A 16286-nucleotide genomic window follows, 5' to 3' on the forward strand; every position below is an offset into this window, starting at 1 on the left:
ACTGATTTCTCAAGATCTATGCACCCAAACTGCGTGAAAATGTAATCACATGTCAGTTTCAGTATAATATATTTGTCCAATGAATACCCGTTTATCATCTGCATTTGTTCTTGGTGTAGCAATTTTAATGGCTAGTAGTGTATATGTTTTTGCTACATGATGTTTCTTTTATAGTGTTTATTATTTGTCAGTGGTCTGTGTTATTGAACTGAAGAACAGAATTCGTAAGGTATGATCAGCATCTGCCAGCTGAGCGTGTGGTGGCGGGTGTAGCTACATACCTTGACACTCTGGCAGAGGTGCAGCAGCGCTCCGGCGGGCAGCGACAGGGGGCGGCGGCCCTTGCGCAGGCAGGGTGGCAGCGTCAGCGCATCCACCAGCTCGTCCTGCCACCACAACAGCGAGCAACACTCAGCATTCAGCGTGCCAGCCCGTCCCAGGGGGTCCAGGCACGGAGAGCAGGGGAAAGGGACGTGGGAAACACAGCTCAGGATCACGGTCTACCCTTCCAATACCTGGCTCATTTACACAGCCCAACAAAAAAAGTTAAGCACCCATAGCACATGGTCAGATATCAGTCTAATTTCGTACATGTACACACCACTTGCAGGTCTGTAAGTGATTACTACTACAGTTCTTTCTGGCATGTAGAGTGCCCACCAAAGATCATCAGTTTCTCCGTGTTTACTATTTTACCAGGCCTGACGGGGATACGCTAAGGTGATAAAAGTCATGGGATAGCGATTTGCACATATACAGATGGCGGTAATATCGCGTACACGAGGTGTAAGAGATAATGGCGGAACTGTTATTTGTATTCAGGCGAATGATGTGTAAAGGTTTCTGGCGGGAATTAACAGACTTGGAACGTGGAATGTATAACGGATCTTCTATGTTAGGATAAATTTATTTTATTTTTGTTAGATGTTTTCGTTAAATAGCTGAATAAATTGTAATTAGGAATAATTTAATACAACAGAGTAGAAAAGATAAAGTCAAAGAGATGTTCATTGGGCGGACATTGTCGTAATGTAACGTCATTGCGTTGTTCGGTTGTTAAAACAAGTCGCTTGTGTTCCGTTCTACTGTTCGGTCGTGCGCGTATCTGAAAGAAATTAGTTCGGGGACTATAATAAACTTTCACATAATAGTTGCGATTCGATGTTCCGACAAAAGGGGTTAACGTCAGTGTTAATTTGAATTGTGGGCGACAGGATTAGTTTTGACAGATACGTGAAAACGGACGTAACGAAAGTTGTTCGCATATCATCCTTGAACGTGACTTTTTATTTAATTAACGATTGCGGGCTCATTAAAAGCTATTATCTCATGATTAGGATCAATCCCGCTTTCCTCCTAGATAGTGATCATTCATTAACATTTACGTCAAGAAAAAGGATTATTAATAAACGTGATGTTTAATGACAATTACGTGTTATTCCGTTAGTGTGGAACCGACGTAATATCTCTGAAATGACACTGATATATAATTTGTGTTAAATACTGAACTGAGATAGGAAGTAAATTGAAATTAGTGAACATTTGATACTGAGACTATAGAAGCAGAAGCGCTTAAGGTTTCTCTTCTCTAAAATGGCAAAATAAGGACGAACTTTAACTCAATTGTCGACATTATGTATTAGCATTTCATACTTGTTTTGACGACGCGCTGTTAAACAAAGGAACGTTGAGTCTCTGTACGAGTAATAAAATTAAATCTAAAAACATAATTAATAACGGCGAACTCCGCTTTAACAAACTGTATTGCGTGTCGCCATCGGGCAATAACTGGTCAACCCTGGAGACCTGTGTGGTGAAATTAGAAGTCGGGCATATAAAACAAACTTAAAAATCCATTCAAGCTACAGTGGAGTCGGCACAACACGACGTGGGCAATTATATATTTCCATTTCAGAAATCGTTAGGGTTTTCAATATTCCGAGATTCACAGTGCCAAGTATGTGTCGTGAATACCAAATTTAAGGCATATCCTCTCACTACGGGCAACGCAACGGCTGAAGGCCTTCACTTAACAACCGAGAGCAGCGGCGTTCATGTAGAGGTATCAGTACTAACAGACAAACAAGTCTGAGTGAAATAACCGCAGAAATCAATGCGAGACGCAAGATGAAAGTATCAGTTAGGACAGGGCGGCGAAATTTGGCGTTAATGGGCTGTGGCAGAAGAAGATCGACGCGAGTGTCTTTGAAAATAGCACGACATCGCCTGTAGTGCCTCTCCTGGGCTCATGACCATATCGGTTGTACCCTAGACCACTGGAAAACTGTGGCCTGGTTCCATGAGTCCCGATTTCAGTTGGTAAAAACTGATGGTAGGGTTAGGGCGTGGCGTAGACCCCACGAAGCCATGGACCCAAGTTGTCCACAAGATACGTCGCAAGCTGGTGGTGGCCCCTTAATGGTGTGGGTTTACACGGAATGGATTGGGTTCTCTCGTCCAACTGAACCGATTATTGACTGGAAATGGTTATGTTCTGCTACATGAAGACCATTTGCAGCCATTAATGGGCTTCATGTCCTCAAACAACGATGGAATTTTTGTGGACGACAGCGCGCCATGTCACCGGACCACTGCTGTTCGCGACTCGTTTGAAGAACAACCTGTACAGTTCGAACGAATGATGTAGCCACCCAGATCGCCCGACATGAATCCCATCAAACATTTATGGGATATGATCGAGAGTTCAGTTCATGCACAAATCCTTTACCGGCAACACTTTCGCAATTATGGACGGCTATAGAGGTAGCAGGGCTCAATATTTCAGAAGGGAACTTCCATCGATCAATCGTTGAGTCCATGCCGTGTCGAGTTCCTGTACTACACTGGGCAAAAGGAGGTCCGACACAATATTAGGAGGTATCCTATGACTTTTGTCACCTCAGTGTATAGGGCATGAACAGAGTAAGATGTTAAGTGGTCACTGTGAAGGACACATAAATACGGAATATTCGTGGGAGACAGTGCTATCAGCGCCTAACAGAGAGTGAAACAGCATTCCCATTTGGCTGGTTGGTGGAATCGTGCAGTCTACAGATTTTTGGGGCATTCGGATGCGACAGTGGTCAGATGTTGGACTGTATTCAGAATGTCAGGGCAAGTATACCTATCATCAAGATTCCAGTTAACCACGCCTGACCACCACAAGGGAGGGTTACCATATTGTGCACCACCGATATTACAACCTCTTCACATCTGTGCCTGCCCCATGATGAGAACTGCCTGTATCATCCTGAATCATTGACAGAAGACTAGCAGCAGTCAGACTGCAGAAATAGTCTCCTATGTAAATTGTTATTAACATCACTACACAAACAGATGTGACAGAATATGTACGGGACCAGCTCGAAACTCAACTCCATCCCACTGCCACTATCCAGGATATCAAGGACGAGGTAACACAGTTGTCAGCCAGCTTGCCTCAGGTGGGGATACAACCCCTTAATGATACCCTTTCCAACTGAATAAGTGCATACGTCGCAGCCAGAGGGAGTTCAACGTGATACTGGTAAGTGGGTGCATACTGTCAAGTTCTTTGTAAATTTGAGTCGATTTTGTAATCACTGAAACAGCATCGTCAATGGCCTTGCCGCAGTTGTAATATCGGTTCCCGCCAGATCACCGAAGTTAAGTGCTGTCTGGCTTACTAGCACTTAGTTGAGCGGTCGCCCGGGTCTGCCGAGCACTACTGACAAGCGACGTGCAGTCAGCCTTTGTGAGGCCAATTGAAGAGCTACTTGACTGAGAAGTAACTGCTCCGGTCACGAAAGCTGACAACAGTCGGGAGAGCAGTGTGCTGACCACATGCCTATCCTGCTTGCATCCAGTGACACCTATCAGCTGAGGATGACATGGTGGTTGGTGTGGTGTCACCGCCAGACACCACCCTTGCTAGGTGGTAGCCTTTAAATCGGCCGCGGTCCGTTAGTATATGTCGGACCCGCGTGTCGCCACTATCAGTGATTGCAGACCGAGCGCCGCCACACGGCAGGTCTAGTCTAGAGAGACTCCCTAGCACTCGCCCCAGTTGTACAGCCAACTTTGCTAGCGATGGTTCACTGACCACATACGCTCTCATTTGCAGAGACGACAGTTTAGCATAGCCTTCAGCTACGTCATTTGCTACGACCTAGCAAGGCGCCATATTCAGTTACTATTGATATTGTGAATCATGTACCTTCAGGAGCGACGTTCATCATTAATGGATTAAAGTTAAGTATCAAACTAATTATGTCCGCTTTCTGAATTCTCATTCCTTGTCATGTTCCCGACCTCACGTCAGTATAGTTCTTCCCTCCTCACGCCAGCCTGCGTGAGCTAAAACGCGTGCATTTCGGCCTCCTCTCGTAACACGGTGTCGGCTCTTCTGCCAACACAACAGTTGGTTGGTATCGTTGGGCCTCCGGAGGCCTGTTCGGACGGAGTTGAGGACTCTTACCCTCTCAGTCCGTGAAATTCCGTTTCCTCCTCCCCTTCAGGATGCTTAACCTTTTATGGATGGATGGATGGATATGGTGTTATGGGCGCTCAACAGTGTAGTCGTTAGCGCCCGAACGGAAACAACAACGGACGAGCTTAACCTTTTATGTCAGGCAGTGTATATTGTGTCGTTACACTCTCAACGATAGTCTATCCTGTGTAAGCCTCTTCATCTCCGCAGAACAGCTGCAACCTACATCCATGTCAAGCTACTTATTATACGCGAACTTTGGTCTCCCTCTACGGTTTTTATTCCCCACAGTTCCCCTCATTACCAAATAAAATATCCCTTAGAGCCCCTGGTTGTGCCCTGTCAATCTCTCCCCTTCTTTAGTCAAGTTGTACCATAAATATCTTTTCTCCCAGATTCGCTTCAGCACCTCTTCATTAGTTACCTTATCTAGCAATCGAATTCTCAGCGCTCGTCTGCAGTACTACACTGCAAAAGCTTCTATTCTCTTCTTGTCTGAGCTGCTTGCCTTCCACGTTTCACATACACACAAGCAACAGCGTACCCAAGGAAAGGATGTAAGGCATATTTACTGGTAGCATGTGTACCGAGAGCCATCTGTCACAAATTCTAAAAACTGTTTCGCCACCACCACAAAACTTGCATGAGTTGCACCCTCCGTCAGCTCAGATCTTCGGTAAGCCCCTTGCAAATATTCTGTCTGTAAACTGAAGCGCAAAAAGCCCTCGCGGTGTAGGAGGAAGGTTTTGCCGAAAAGACGCTGCAACTGCCGTACATGAACAATATGAATTAGTTTTCGGTCTCTCACTGTGCCGCAGCAAGCGGCGATTGACGTAAGATTCTTTTCGTGAAAGTTTCTTATGTTAGTTATATTAGTTACTAATGGCTGTATTCCGTACAGTGTTGATGCATTTATTGAAAAATAAATACCTCAAGACGTGTCTGCGCGCTGGTTGCAAAGGCGCACTGCGGAAAGGTTGCTACAACCTTGTGAAACAACTTGTAAGTTCTTCTATCCTCTCTGCGTAGACAAAGTGGATGCACGCCTCCTCGATCTTCAGTTTATAGGAAGACTATGCGAGGCTACTCTCTGGACAAATACTTTCAGAAAAGACTTCCTAACACTTAAATTTATATTAAATGTTAATACGTTTCTCATTTTAGTGGTAGCTTCTTTTATTATTGGAAGCATACAAATTGTATCCTCCCCACTTCTACTGCGGTCAGTTATCTCGTCTGCTGCTTTCAGCGTCCCATTTCCCAATCTAATTCCTCATCATCATCTGACTTAATTCAATTTGCAATACATTTTTTAGACATTATCCATTCCTTTCAACTGATTATTCAAGCCGTTTGCCCCCTGTGGCAGTATGACAATGTTATAGACAAATCTTAGCAGCTTTTATTTCTGCCTCCTGAGCTTTCACTCCGTTTCCAAGTTTTCTGCTTAGTGTTCCCTCCCACTTGAGGTGCAATTTGAATAATATGTGGTGTAGATTACATCCACGTGTCACACTCGTGTCAATTTTTGCTTCCTTTCGTGTCATCTTAGAAACTGCAGTCTGGTTTCCGTACAAGCTGTAGACAGTCTTTCACTTCCCGTAGGTACCTGGACTTTAGAATTCTAGTCCCCAGTCATTGATGACTGTTCTCAAATTCTCGCCATAGCCGGTTAAAGGACTATAACGGTTTTTTGCATTGGGAGTCGGTTAGAGTGTGAAAACGTTTTGATTCTACAGTCTTTGAAAAGAATTTATTACTAACCCTTATTGCTCTTTCCTGACACTACACACGTGGGAAGATGAAGAGGACCTTTTGGAAGCTAATTCACATACCATGCAATCCGTGCGGGACTACGGGAATAAGGTGATAAGGGAGAGGTAAGCAACACAAAAATTGAAAACATACATAGCAAACCGTATTTTGTTCCCTTTTTGGATAATTTAAAAGTGACACTCTTCTAAAATGTTGACAATGAAAACATAATTGTAACACGTAACAAATTAAACAGAAATTTGAATGCTGTGTCAGTTAAAAATACGTTTGAAATTGTCAGACATATGAATGGACAAGGAAATACTATTAACTTTTGGATAACAATGTGAAATTTCGACATAACGGAAATGTGGTAAGAGTACAGATCATGCTGCCTCTAGTAAGGCCTTTACTTCGAGGCTGGCTTACCTCTTTGTTGATATAATAGTAACCTTCTTCCAAGGACGTTGTCGAAGTCTGCTTCTCCAAAGTCTTTTTGCCGGAAATCGGCGGTTTTGTTTCTTCTGCTGTTGTCGGTTTGGCCTGTAAAAGTTATAGTTCCAATCAAAATTCCACAGGTAACGGAACTAATTTCGGTGTCGAATTTGTTCACCTTGCTATTATGATTTATCTTTAAGAGAAAATGTATATGTACATCCAACTGCAGAACCAGTAAATTATCAGCCAAATATTTTAAGGCATAGTATATTCCCCAAAAAGTTGCTGTAAAGTTCAGATTTTATAATTATAATTATATACAATAGGATACTGCTAGGGTATTCAATGAGGTATAACACGTTATGTGAACGTAAGGACTGAATTCAGTATCTTTACATATGTGGGTAGGTTACAGTATGACCTGGTGTATTATATGTTTAGGGGCGAACAGACAAAACTGATTCACTTCTCATTGGCAGCTCCTCAAAAACATCAGTCTCCAGTTCTGGTACAGTCGTGGGCGGTGCCGTAAATTATCCAACTGAGCTCACACACACACACACACACACACACACACACACACACACACAAACCGTAAATTATCCAACTGAACTCACACACACACACACACACACACACACACACACACACACACACACACAAACACAAACACAAACACAGGCCCATCATGGTTCTGGTCTTGTGAGCTAACAACAAACGGTTTCAAATGAGGTGGATGCATCGCCTGAGATAAAGTCGATTCTTAGGTCTGACACTAAACTGCAGTTAGTAAGACAATGAAATAAAGCATCATTCGATAGGCCCCGATCTACGATGTGTCTGTGTCCAATTTATTCCTGGACCACGGACTACTACAGATGCGACATATACAATGGGTTTACATAGGTAGAGACCACCTCACAAAAACAACTGAGGATATTTTGATTGTATAATCTGCGTTTTACTGTTTGTCGGATTAAAAAAAAAAGAGTTACCTTCTGCAAGCTATTCTGGGTGGCTGTGAGCAGGAGTTTACTATCATCTCTGGTTGTAGCTGCTCGTGGTCTACCTCGCCTTGCTCTTCGTCGTACACATTACTGAATCGCTTCCTCAGTCACATAGCATTTCTATTGGACACTCCAGTGATATCTGCTGATTCACAGCGTGACTGACTAGCTGCTATCCTACCATCTGATGACCTCAGATGTTAAGTCCAATAGTGCTCAGAGCTATTTGATTCTATTTTCCTATTTGTTCCTGTAAGAGATCAGTCTTTCGACTCGTGCTGATCTCTTCATGTCTGCATACCTACCATATGCTACATCTTCTGTAATCTGTTTTGCACATTATAACCCTTTTTTTGGTCTTCAGTTTTCCTATTATGTTGTTCCTGGGGTATTAACGCACGTCACATGAAAAATTACCTTTTCTAGTCTTTAAGAAATCATTAATTCTGAAAATATTTTATTTCTGTATCACAAGCTGCAGATCAAAGAAATGCGTACGCGTATAAATTGCACTAAGGCGGTCAGCCTCAGGTAGAGCAGTGTATTTCCCCTTCTGTTTCTCGACAGGGAATCGACTGTAGCACCACGTCTCCTGAGCACCAGGCCCAAAGAACGAGCTGGCTAGAGTTCAATAGCACTAGAAGCACTATTTCTTATCGAAAGTGAAAGGTGTAGTGCATTTAGTGAGTCAATGTGAATCACTGATGAGCTACTTGAATTGCTTTGTTGTTTTCCCCACATTTATTCAGTCCAATATGTAAGCAGATATGAGAGTAATATCGCAACTAACTGATTTGTATTTCCTAGAAATACAGTTTATATTATCATGTTTCGCCATTAAATGCACCAATACCCGACACCTATTCCTTTCTCTCTCTCTCTCTCTCCTCTCTCTCTATTTTTAGGAGTAACTTACACGTAGCATATACCTTCGAAAGGTTGTCTAAATTTTCCTGGTGCACTTCGTTACAAATATGTTAAGTTCATGGCAAAAGAACAGCAAAGAAACGTACGCAGCTTTTAGAAAAGTTGTATTAGGTGTGACTGGTGTAAAATCTGGTGACAAAGATAGCAAAGCAGGGACTGCTCTCCATAATAAGTTACAGTTATATGAATAATCTCTGCCCCTTATTTTAAGTAAGAAAATATAGTCAGATAGTGACTTGTAGAAACGTCAGAACCATGACGATGATATTTATGTTCACGGACTGTTAGCCGTCCCAATCTCAAATATTAAAAGAGGGATTCTGTATATAAATCACCTGTGAGTTATTTCTCTAGAGAGATCTCGTAAACAGATATCTTCACCCAATAAATAGCAGAAATTTCTGTTGTTCTCATTGAGAAAAACAGTAAGTGTGGCATAAACGTTACGACTCAATCACTGCTACGTTTGCATACTCTTCGCTTTCATATACACGAGATTGTTGCATTACTATGTATAATTGGTCGTAATTTGTTGTTCTGAACATGGGATAATAATCATTACACAGATCTCCTACCAATTACGTCAAGAAAAATGGTATGCCAGAAAAATTTTAAGAGAATGAACGCACACAAAACTCCTGTATAAACAACATATTAAATAACAATATTTTTCGGAACATAAACTAGAGAACTTCCATCAAAGTCTGTAGTATGGTCTACGATCAAAATTCCTTGCAAGCACATGCTTAGTAAACAGGAACTACATAGAGAATTCTAATGATCTGAATGTAACAAAAAAGAAGAACAACTAAAATTTCTAGGGAAATGAGACAGAATTGCTCTATGAGAATGGGGAAACGTGGCAGGATACAAAATCGAAAAGATGAGGCTCACGTAAGAAAAGCTTTTTAACTACTACGAAATATCCGCCTACTTACAGCAAATGTATTTTTCACCGAAAGAAGCCGATACCATAGTAATGTGATAACGCAGTGACCTGAAAATCGTTGTTTAGTGTCCAGGCTTAAGCTACGAGTACATGACATTCACTATCGAACTTTCTGAAAAGTATCATCTTCAGTTCCATTGGCGATATGAGCAAATAATTATGTTCGTATTAAACGGTCAAATTTTTCTATGATAACATCATGAGCATCGCTTAATACAACTGAAGGGATGGTTTTTTTGAAAAGAGCATGACTGATTTACTTTATAATCTTTTTCAAGCCGAGCCTGTGGCCTTTTCATAGCCCAGAAGTAAAATCCCGATCTGCCTCGTCAAGAATCGATTGGAGGCTGAAGGCAGCAGATACAGACTGCTGTTTTCTGTGCATTTACTCACTGAGTGCGAAAAACATGCTAACTGTTTCACTGTGTGCGAAATGTAATTAATCTGATACTGTGTTTTCAATATCTGCCAGAGCGGAATGGAGCGGACTGCAGGATATTCCAAGGTTTCTGACTAAATCCACACATTGGTGATGTGTAAGCACATTTTATCGAGATAACAGCATCTTCCAGTTAATATATTCCAGAATTTTTGTAACAAGCCCTCTCTTTTCTTATTTATACTCTATTCCTGTGTTGTAAATACCTGATACGGATGTAATTAAGATGAACGACATTCTAGAAAAATGGTGCATTTATTTGGTAAGCAATCTGTATCTTACATATGACACAGGAGATCGAAAAGTCTAGTGGTACATACGTAGCCTTAAAAAGTCATAGGACCAGCATTGTAAAAGACGTAACACTTGAGAGATAATTTTTTTTTTTTTTTAATTTGTGGTAAGATCTTATGGAGCCAAACTGCTTAGGTCATCGGCCCCTAAGCTTACACACTACTTAATCTAACTTAAACTAACTTACGCTATGGACAATACACACACCCATGCCCGAGGGAGGACTCGAACCTAGGACGGGGGGAGCCGCGCGGACCGTGACAAGGCGCCATAGACCGTGCGGCTACCCCGTGCGGCTTGAGAGATCATGTAAAGTAAATAGGATTAGAATTTTGTATCCTGAGACATAGTGTCAGGTAAATAACTTAGATTTTCAACACATTAGGTTTTTTTAAATATAATTGAGAGCTGAGAGAAAGATGGAGCTATTAAGGAGAGAGAGGAAAGCAAAAAAAAGTCTCAGTGTCACTGTTGTCTTTTTATTGAAGAATCAGTGGACGTACTGAAACAAAACGGAAGTAAGACAAAAAAGAGAATATAAATGTTTACCAACAATATACTTAATCTGGCTACAGTTGTAGGAAACAAAGAAAGGTTACGTGGAGCTAGTAGAACATTTATTAACGAATTTGGCTTAAGAAAATTCGGAAGGAAGACATTATTATTGTAAGCCACGCAAATGAGTAACATAAATAGCAAGTTGAAAAATTAAAAGGAAAATAAAGAAAATTATATCTTCTAGAAGGAAAAGACAACTGAAACATGAAAGACATTTATAGTAAATTAACCAGAGAAGAAAAGTTTTCTTCAGTGAAAAAATGGAAATGGCATAATTGGTCAAGAGATCTCGTCGATAAAGCAATTCTGAATTCTACTACAGTCAATGAAGTGTGTATCTGGCGTTAGATTTCTTTGGACACGTCTTTATATGGGACTGATAGTCAACAAACGAACATGAAAAGAGGAGAATCGGAGAATATAAAACCCTTAAAGATGAATTGCTTGCAACTTTGCCATTTCAGACAGAAAAACAATCAAGGAAACATTACACTATATTGCCAAATGAGAGAATATATTTAAATCCTTAAGAAATACTTGAATCGAAAATGCAGGCAGGACCATAGAGTAAGACATGGTGACTGGGATTAAAATACATAAAGCCGGATATCGAAGATGTATTCTGTGGTAGATCACGCATAAAGAAGAACGGAAGATTTCATCAGACAAGTCAAGGATTTTGTGTATGACACAAGCTAAAAGCTACGAAGTAAACAGGAGTAGTGAAATATATGTAAAAACTATAGTACATGTGTACAAAAGAGTGCTATAAAGATTGAGACTACTGTGTATCGATAGGTCTAGCCAGTTCCACTCACTTCAAAGACCAGTGGTATTGAGAAAACTGATATTCTTGCATATCAGGTAGGTTCTCGTCTGTAAAGGTAAAAATCTCAAAAATAATTAGTCAGTTGATAACACCCAATAAAAAATCAAATGGCTCTGAGAACTATGGGACTTAACATCTGAGGTCATCAGCTTCCTAGAACTTAGATCTACTTAAACCTAACTAACCTAAGGACATCACACACATCCATGCCCGAGGCAGGATTCGAACCTGTGACCGTAGCAGTCGCCCGGTTCCGTGGCCCTGGCGATAACACACATTATCCTAAAATGTTTAAACCTGTATATTAATGTAACATGGATGTTTCATATGTCATAGAAAATTAGAGACAGTTATGTCCTATCCAAAATCTGACGTACACTTTAAGACTCTTACCGAAGCCATAGCCACGAATTCCAGTACAAGTTAGGAAAGGAAAAGTTAGACTAACTTTAGGATAATGCAAAGGGAATCTGATAACTCTGCCTTATATTGTGCAGCTGAGGCTGGCTTCGTAAATGAAAAAGTAGCACATATACTGTTTTGTTCTGAGCTCAGTGACATTTGTACTACGTATGTTCGTTTCGATGCTAACAAGGTAATTAGAGCTGCTGATTTAAGAACTTAACTTTACAAATATCTGTAATTTGCGCTTGTCTTATCATAGATCGTAATAAGCATTTCAAGAAGCTACGGTGATAAACACCAAGGAAATGGAAACAACGCCAGTTGTATAATAATGCACAGTTTGTTAGTCTGATTAAGGAGAAGACAAGAAACTTTAAATCCGGGGTAATAATACAAGTAATCAATAATGGTTTGAAAACGTGTGCATGTAAGCAAATTGTATAGATGCAAGCAGACAGGCTAGCTATTATAAACGATAAATAATTGTTTCATAAATTATTGGCATATTTGTCTTCCATCTACGTATTGATGTCTTGATGTTTGATTGGATATAGTTGAATACAGAAACCTTGAAGAGGGAGAGCTCTCATCTTCATTCTTCGAACGAAATGTCATATAACACAGCTCATGCCTTACAATCCAGACAAATTAAATACCTAGGCTATTTCTGCGAGAAATGCCCTGTTCTAATAATAATGCTATTAGGTATCACAATCCGCACAGCAGGAATCTTAAATAAATGTAGGACATTTTTTGGGATAGACAGAATAATATAAAGGTCAAAGGTTTCTCTTGAGGAAGCTGGAATATTACAAATTCTCAATAATGAAGTGTGTTACAGATTACTAATGTAGAGTGCATTATTTATGACAAAAATTGTGATACATTAAACTGAGTCACGAGGAAGATATCTATTTTATATTTATGTACTGTGTGGTAGAACTTAGGTAGAATCGAACAGGTGGCACCATAATGAGAAAATGTGGGACTGTCACATAATGGTAATATATTATGGTTCCACATGAGGGAAAAGTTCTGGTAATCTTTATTTGTTTCAATCATCTTATAGTATTTTATGGAGATACATTTGTCTCGTCTGTTGTGAGATTTGCTGTATTTGCGTATTTTTGATGATCAGTTGTATAATAGGCATAATACTGAAAATAATACATTTGTCTCGTCTGTTGTCAGATTTGCTGTATTTGCGTATTTTTGCTGATCATTGTATAATAGGCATAATACTGAAAAACAGAGACCTAAAGTGTACGATGATATTAATCCGGACTAAAGGACCAGTGATATTTCTTAAAATGTAGTGACCTGAAGAGGGTCAGGAAAAAGTGGTTTGACCGAATAGTGCAATAGCTAATGTCTATGTACAAGATTATGTGAAAATTTGAACTATATTCCATTTTACTTTTAATTTGTTAGATTAGATTGGATTAGATTAGTACATGTTCCATAGATCATGCATACGACACTTCGTAATGATGTGGAACGTGTCAGGATAATAAACGGCGTCTATACAAGATATTACATTACACAAAATATTACATGACACTTAATATTTTTTTTTGGTGGGGGGTGGAGAACTTACTTACTATATCCAAAAATTCATCTAATGAGTAGAAGGAGTTGCCATTCAGAAATTCTTTAGTTTCCTTTTAAAGGCTATATGGCTATCTGTCAGACTATTGATGTTATTAGATAAGTGACCAAAGACTTTTGTGGCAGCATAATTTACCCCCTTCTGAGCCAAAGTTAGATTTAATCTTGAGTAGTGAAGATCATCTTTTTTCCTAGTGTTGTAGCCATGTACACTGCTATTACTTTTGAATTCGTTCGGATTGTTAATAACAAATTTCATAAGTGAATATATATATTGTGAGGCTGCAGTGAAGATTCCTAGTTCTTTAAATAAGTGTCTGCAGGATGATCTTGGATGTGCTCCAGCAATTATTCTGATTACACGCTTTTGTGCAATGATCACTCTTTTACTCAATGATGAGTTACCCGAGAATATGATGCCATACGAAAGCAGAAAATGAAAATAGGCGTGGTAAGCTAATTTACTGAGATGTATTTCGCCAAAATTTGCAATGACCCTAACAGCATAAGTAGCTGAACTCAAACGTTTCAGCAGATATTCAGTGTGTTTTTTCCATTTCAACCGCTCATCAATGCATACACTTAGAAATTTTGAATATTCTACCTTAGCTACCGATTTCTGATCGAAGTATATATTTATTAATGGCATCATTCCATTTACTATGTGGAACTGTATATACTGTGTCTTCTTACATCCATAAATGTCATATCCCTCCGATGTCGCGTGTTGTCTCCAGTTGACAGAATGTGAAGCCTTCGTAATCTTCGAGAATTGCTTATCGTTTCGTTTACTTTTTCCTTATTAGCTACTATAATAAATAAATGCAAATTATATTTTACTCCTAAGAGTGGTGTGTCATTTGATACCAAGTACTGGTAACCATATTTCCCATTTATCCATGAGGAAGTCACGACATTTTCATTTTATGTAGAAGGATCATAACTTTATCATCTGAGAGCGAATTATGTACGAAAATTTACGTTCCTTTCCTTTATTGACTACACGAAACAGACATCTAGGAAAAAAACTTAAGAGGTGTCAATAACAAATTAAGGTCTGTATAATTTCAAAATACAAGAAATAAAAGGGGGTAAAAAATAAATGCAAATGAAAGTGCTGTAGCAGTTACTGAAGGCACTAGGTAACGAAACGATTGAGTATTACATCGCCCTTCTAACCCGAAATAGTGGAGAATTATAGAGTGGAGCAGACAAAACCACTTATCGCAGGTTTTGGGTTAAAAATGAGCAAATCAAACAAAAACGTGATGAGGACTCTTGTAAAAGAGACTAGATTTGCTAAATATCTAATGGGAGAAGACACAGCAGAAGAAGTGAAGGAGTACTGCTACATAGGACATACTTTTTCGCAAAACGGCAGAAGCAAAGAATACATCGGAAGAATAAATTTATGAAGTCTTGGCATGTTACCAATCACTAAGGTGACTCATGTACACTTGTACACAGCACCTGCAAACGATTGGTTGTTCTGCAGCTACTACTATCTGAGAAGGTACTATAGCTGAACAATACTGGTAAAAACGTGAAATTTCACATGAGAAAGTGATCGGCACTTGCAAAGCATTTGCTAACTGAATGACTCGACAGGTATTAGACATCCACTGGTATGGAGAGAAAAATTCCAAACAGAGAAAATCTCAACCACTGTATTCTATGAAAGTGAAACTAGATATTGTAAGACAAGAAAAATCAGTTTTAAACATTTCAAATGTGGTGACATGGGAATATATTAAAAAATAAGTGAACAGGTAATTTGTGAAACAGGAGAAAGCAATGAGGTTAGAAGCCTACATGAAAGTGCTACCAGAAGAGGCGATATGTCAGTAAGGTGTGTGCTAAATTATGCACAATTGTTTTTCGATTTAGCACTCTGGAGCAGCTGAGAGAAAAAACCGCAGGGGCTAACAATGATCAGTATTTGTGAAAGATTACTGATGATTGGTTGTCGAGATGAAAAGATTACTAAGCGATAGGGACGAATGGAGGAAGGATCACACTGGTCGAAAGGCAGAGCACCGGTTCAAAACAAGCGGAAGAAATTGACAACAACGTAACATCAATCAAATTCTGTTGACGCACAAAACAAGGAAAAAATAATGAGAAACTCATATTAAACTTATGTCTCTCGTTCCATCGATATGCCATTTGTGCTTAAGTCTGAGCTTATCTTCCTCCCGAAGAATGCCCTTGTAATCTGAAATGTGTGGTATTTTGTTTCCTTTATCATGTGATTCTGTTGCCTATTGTGTTTGTAACTGTGCTAATACCGATCGTACCATTTTACGGTCGAATCGTACCCTTGTTCATCACTTGTGGGAGCAGGATGCCCGAGCATACCCGAACGCTAATATCATTTATAATTTTTTTTCCGCGGCAAAAATAAAGATTTATTAATACAGGTACGTGAAATCAGCTATCAAATTTTAGTGTTTCCAGTGTGAGGGTGATGTGTGTCGCCGGCCGGAGTGGCCGAGCGGTTCTAGGCGCTACAGTCTGGAGCTGCACGACCGCTACGGTCGCAGCTTCGAATCCTGCCTCGGGCATGGATGTGTGTGATGTCCTTAGATTAGTTAGGTCTAAGTAGTTCT

At 39.9% G+C, this 16286-nt stretch overlaps 1 protein-coding gene across 9 annotated transcripts in view; it reads right to left on the reverse strand.

Annotated features, from left to right (window-relative positions):
* Positions 1 to 16286, reverse strand: part of LOC124616597 (probable basic-leucine zipper transcription factor N) — a 424224-nt gene that overhangs the window by 203253 nt on the left and 204685 nt on the right. For 7 of the 9 annotated variants that reach the window (XM_047144956.1, XM_047144949.1, XM_047144970.1 and 4 more), the window contains exons 7-8: positions 6653 to 6766; positions 282 to 386 (exon numbers count right to left, since the gene is read on the reverse strand). In XM_047144956.1, coding sequence (XP_047000912.1) covers positions 282 to 386; positions 6653 to 6766 — 219 coding nt within the window. The remainder of the gene's footprint in view (positions 1 to 281; positions 387 to 6652; positions 6767 to 16286) is intronic. The other 2 variants (XM_047144934.1, XM_047144963.1) reach the window with 1 other exon arrangement.

The sequence above is a fragment of the Schistocerca americana genome, chromosome 1 (assembly GCF_021461395.2).
Source record: "Schistocerca americana isolate TAMUIC-IGC-003095 chromosome 1, iqSchAmer2.1, whole genome shotgun sequence".
Taxonomy (NCBI): Eukaryota; Metazoa; Arthropoda; class Insecta; order Orthoptera; family Acrididae; genus Schistocerca; species Schistocerca americana.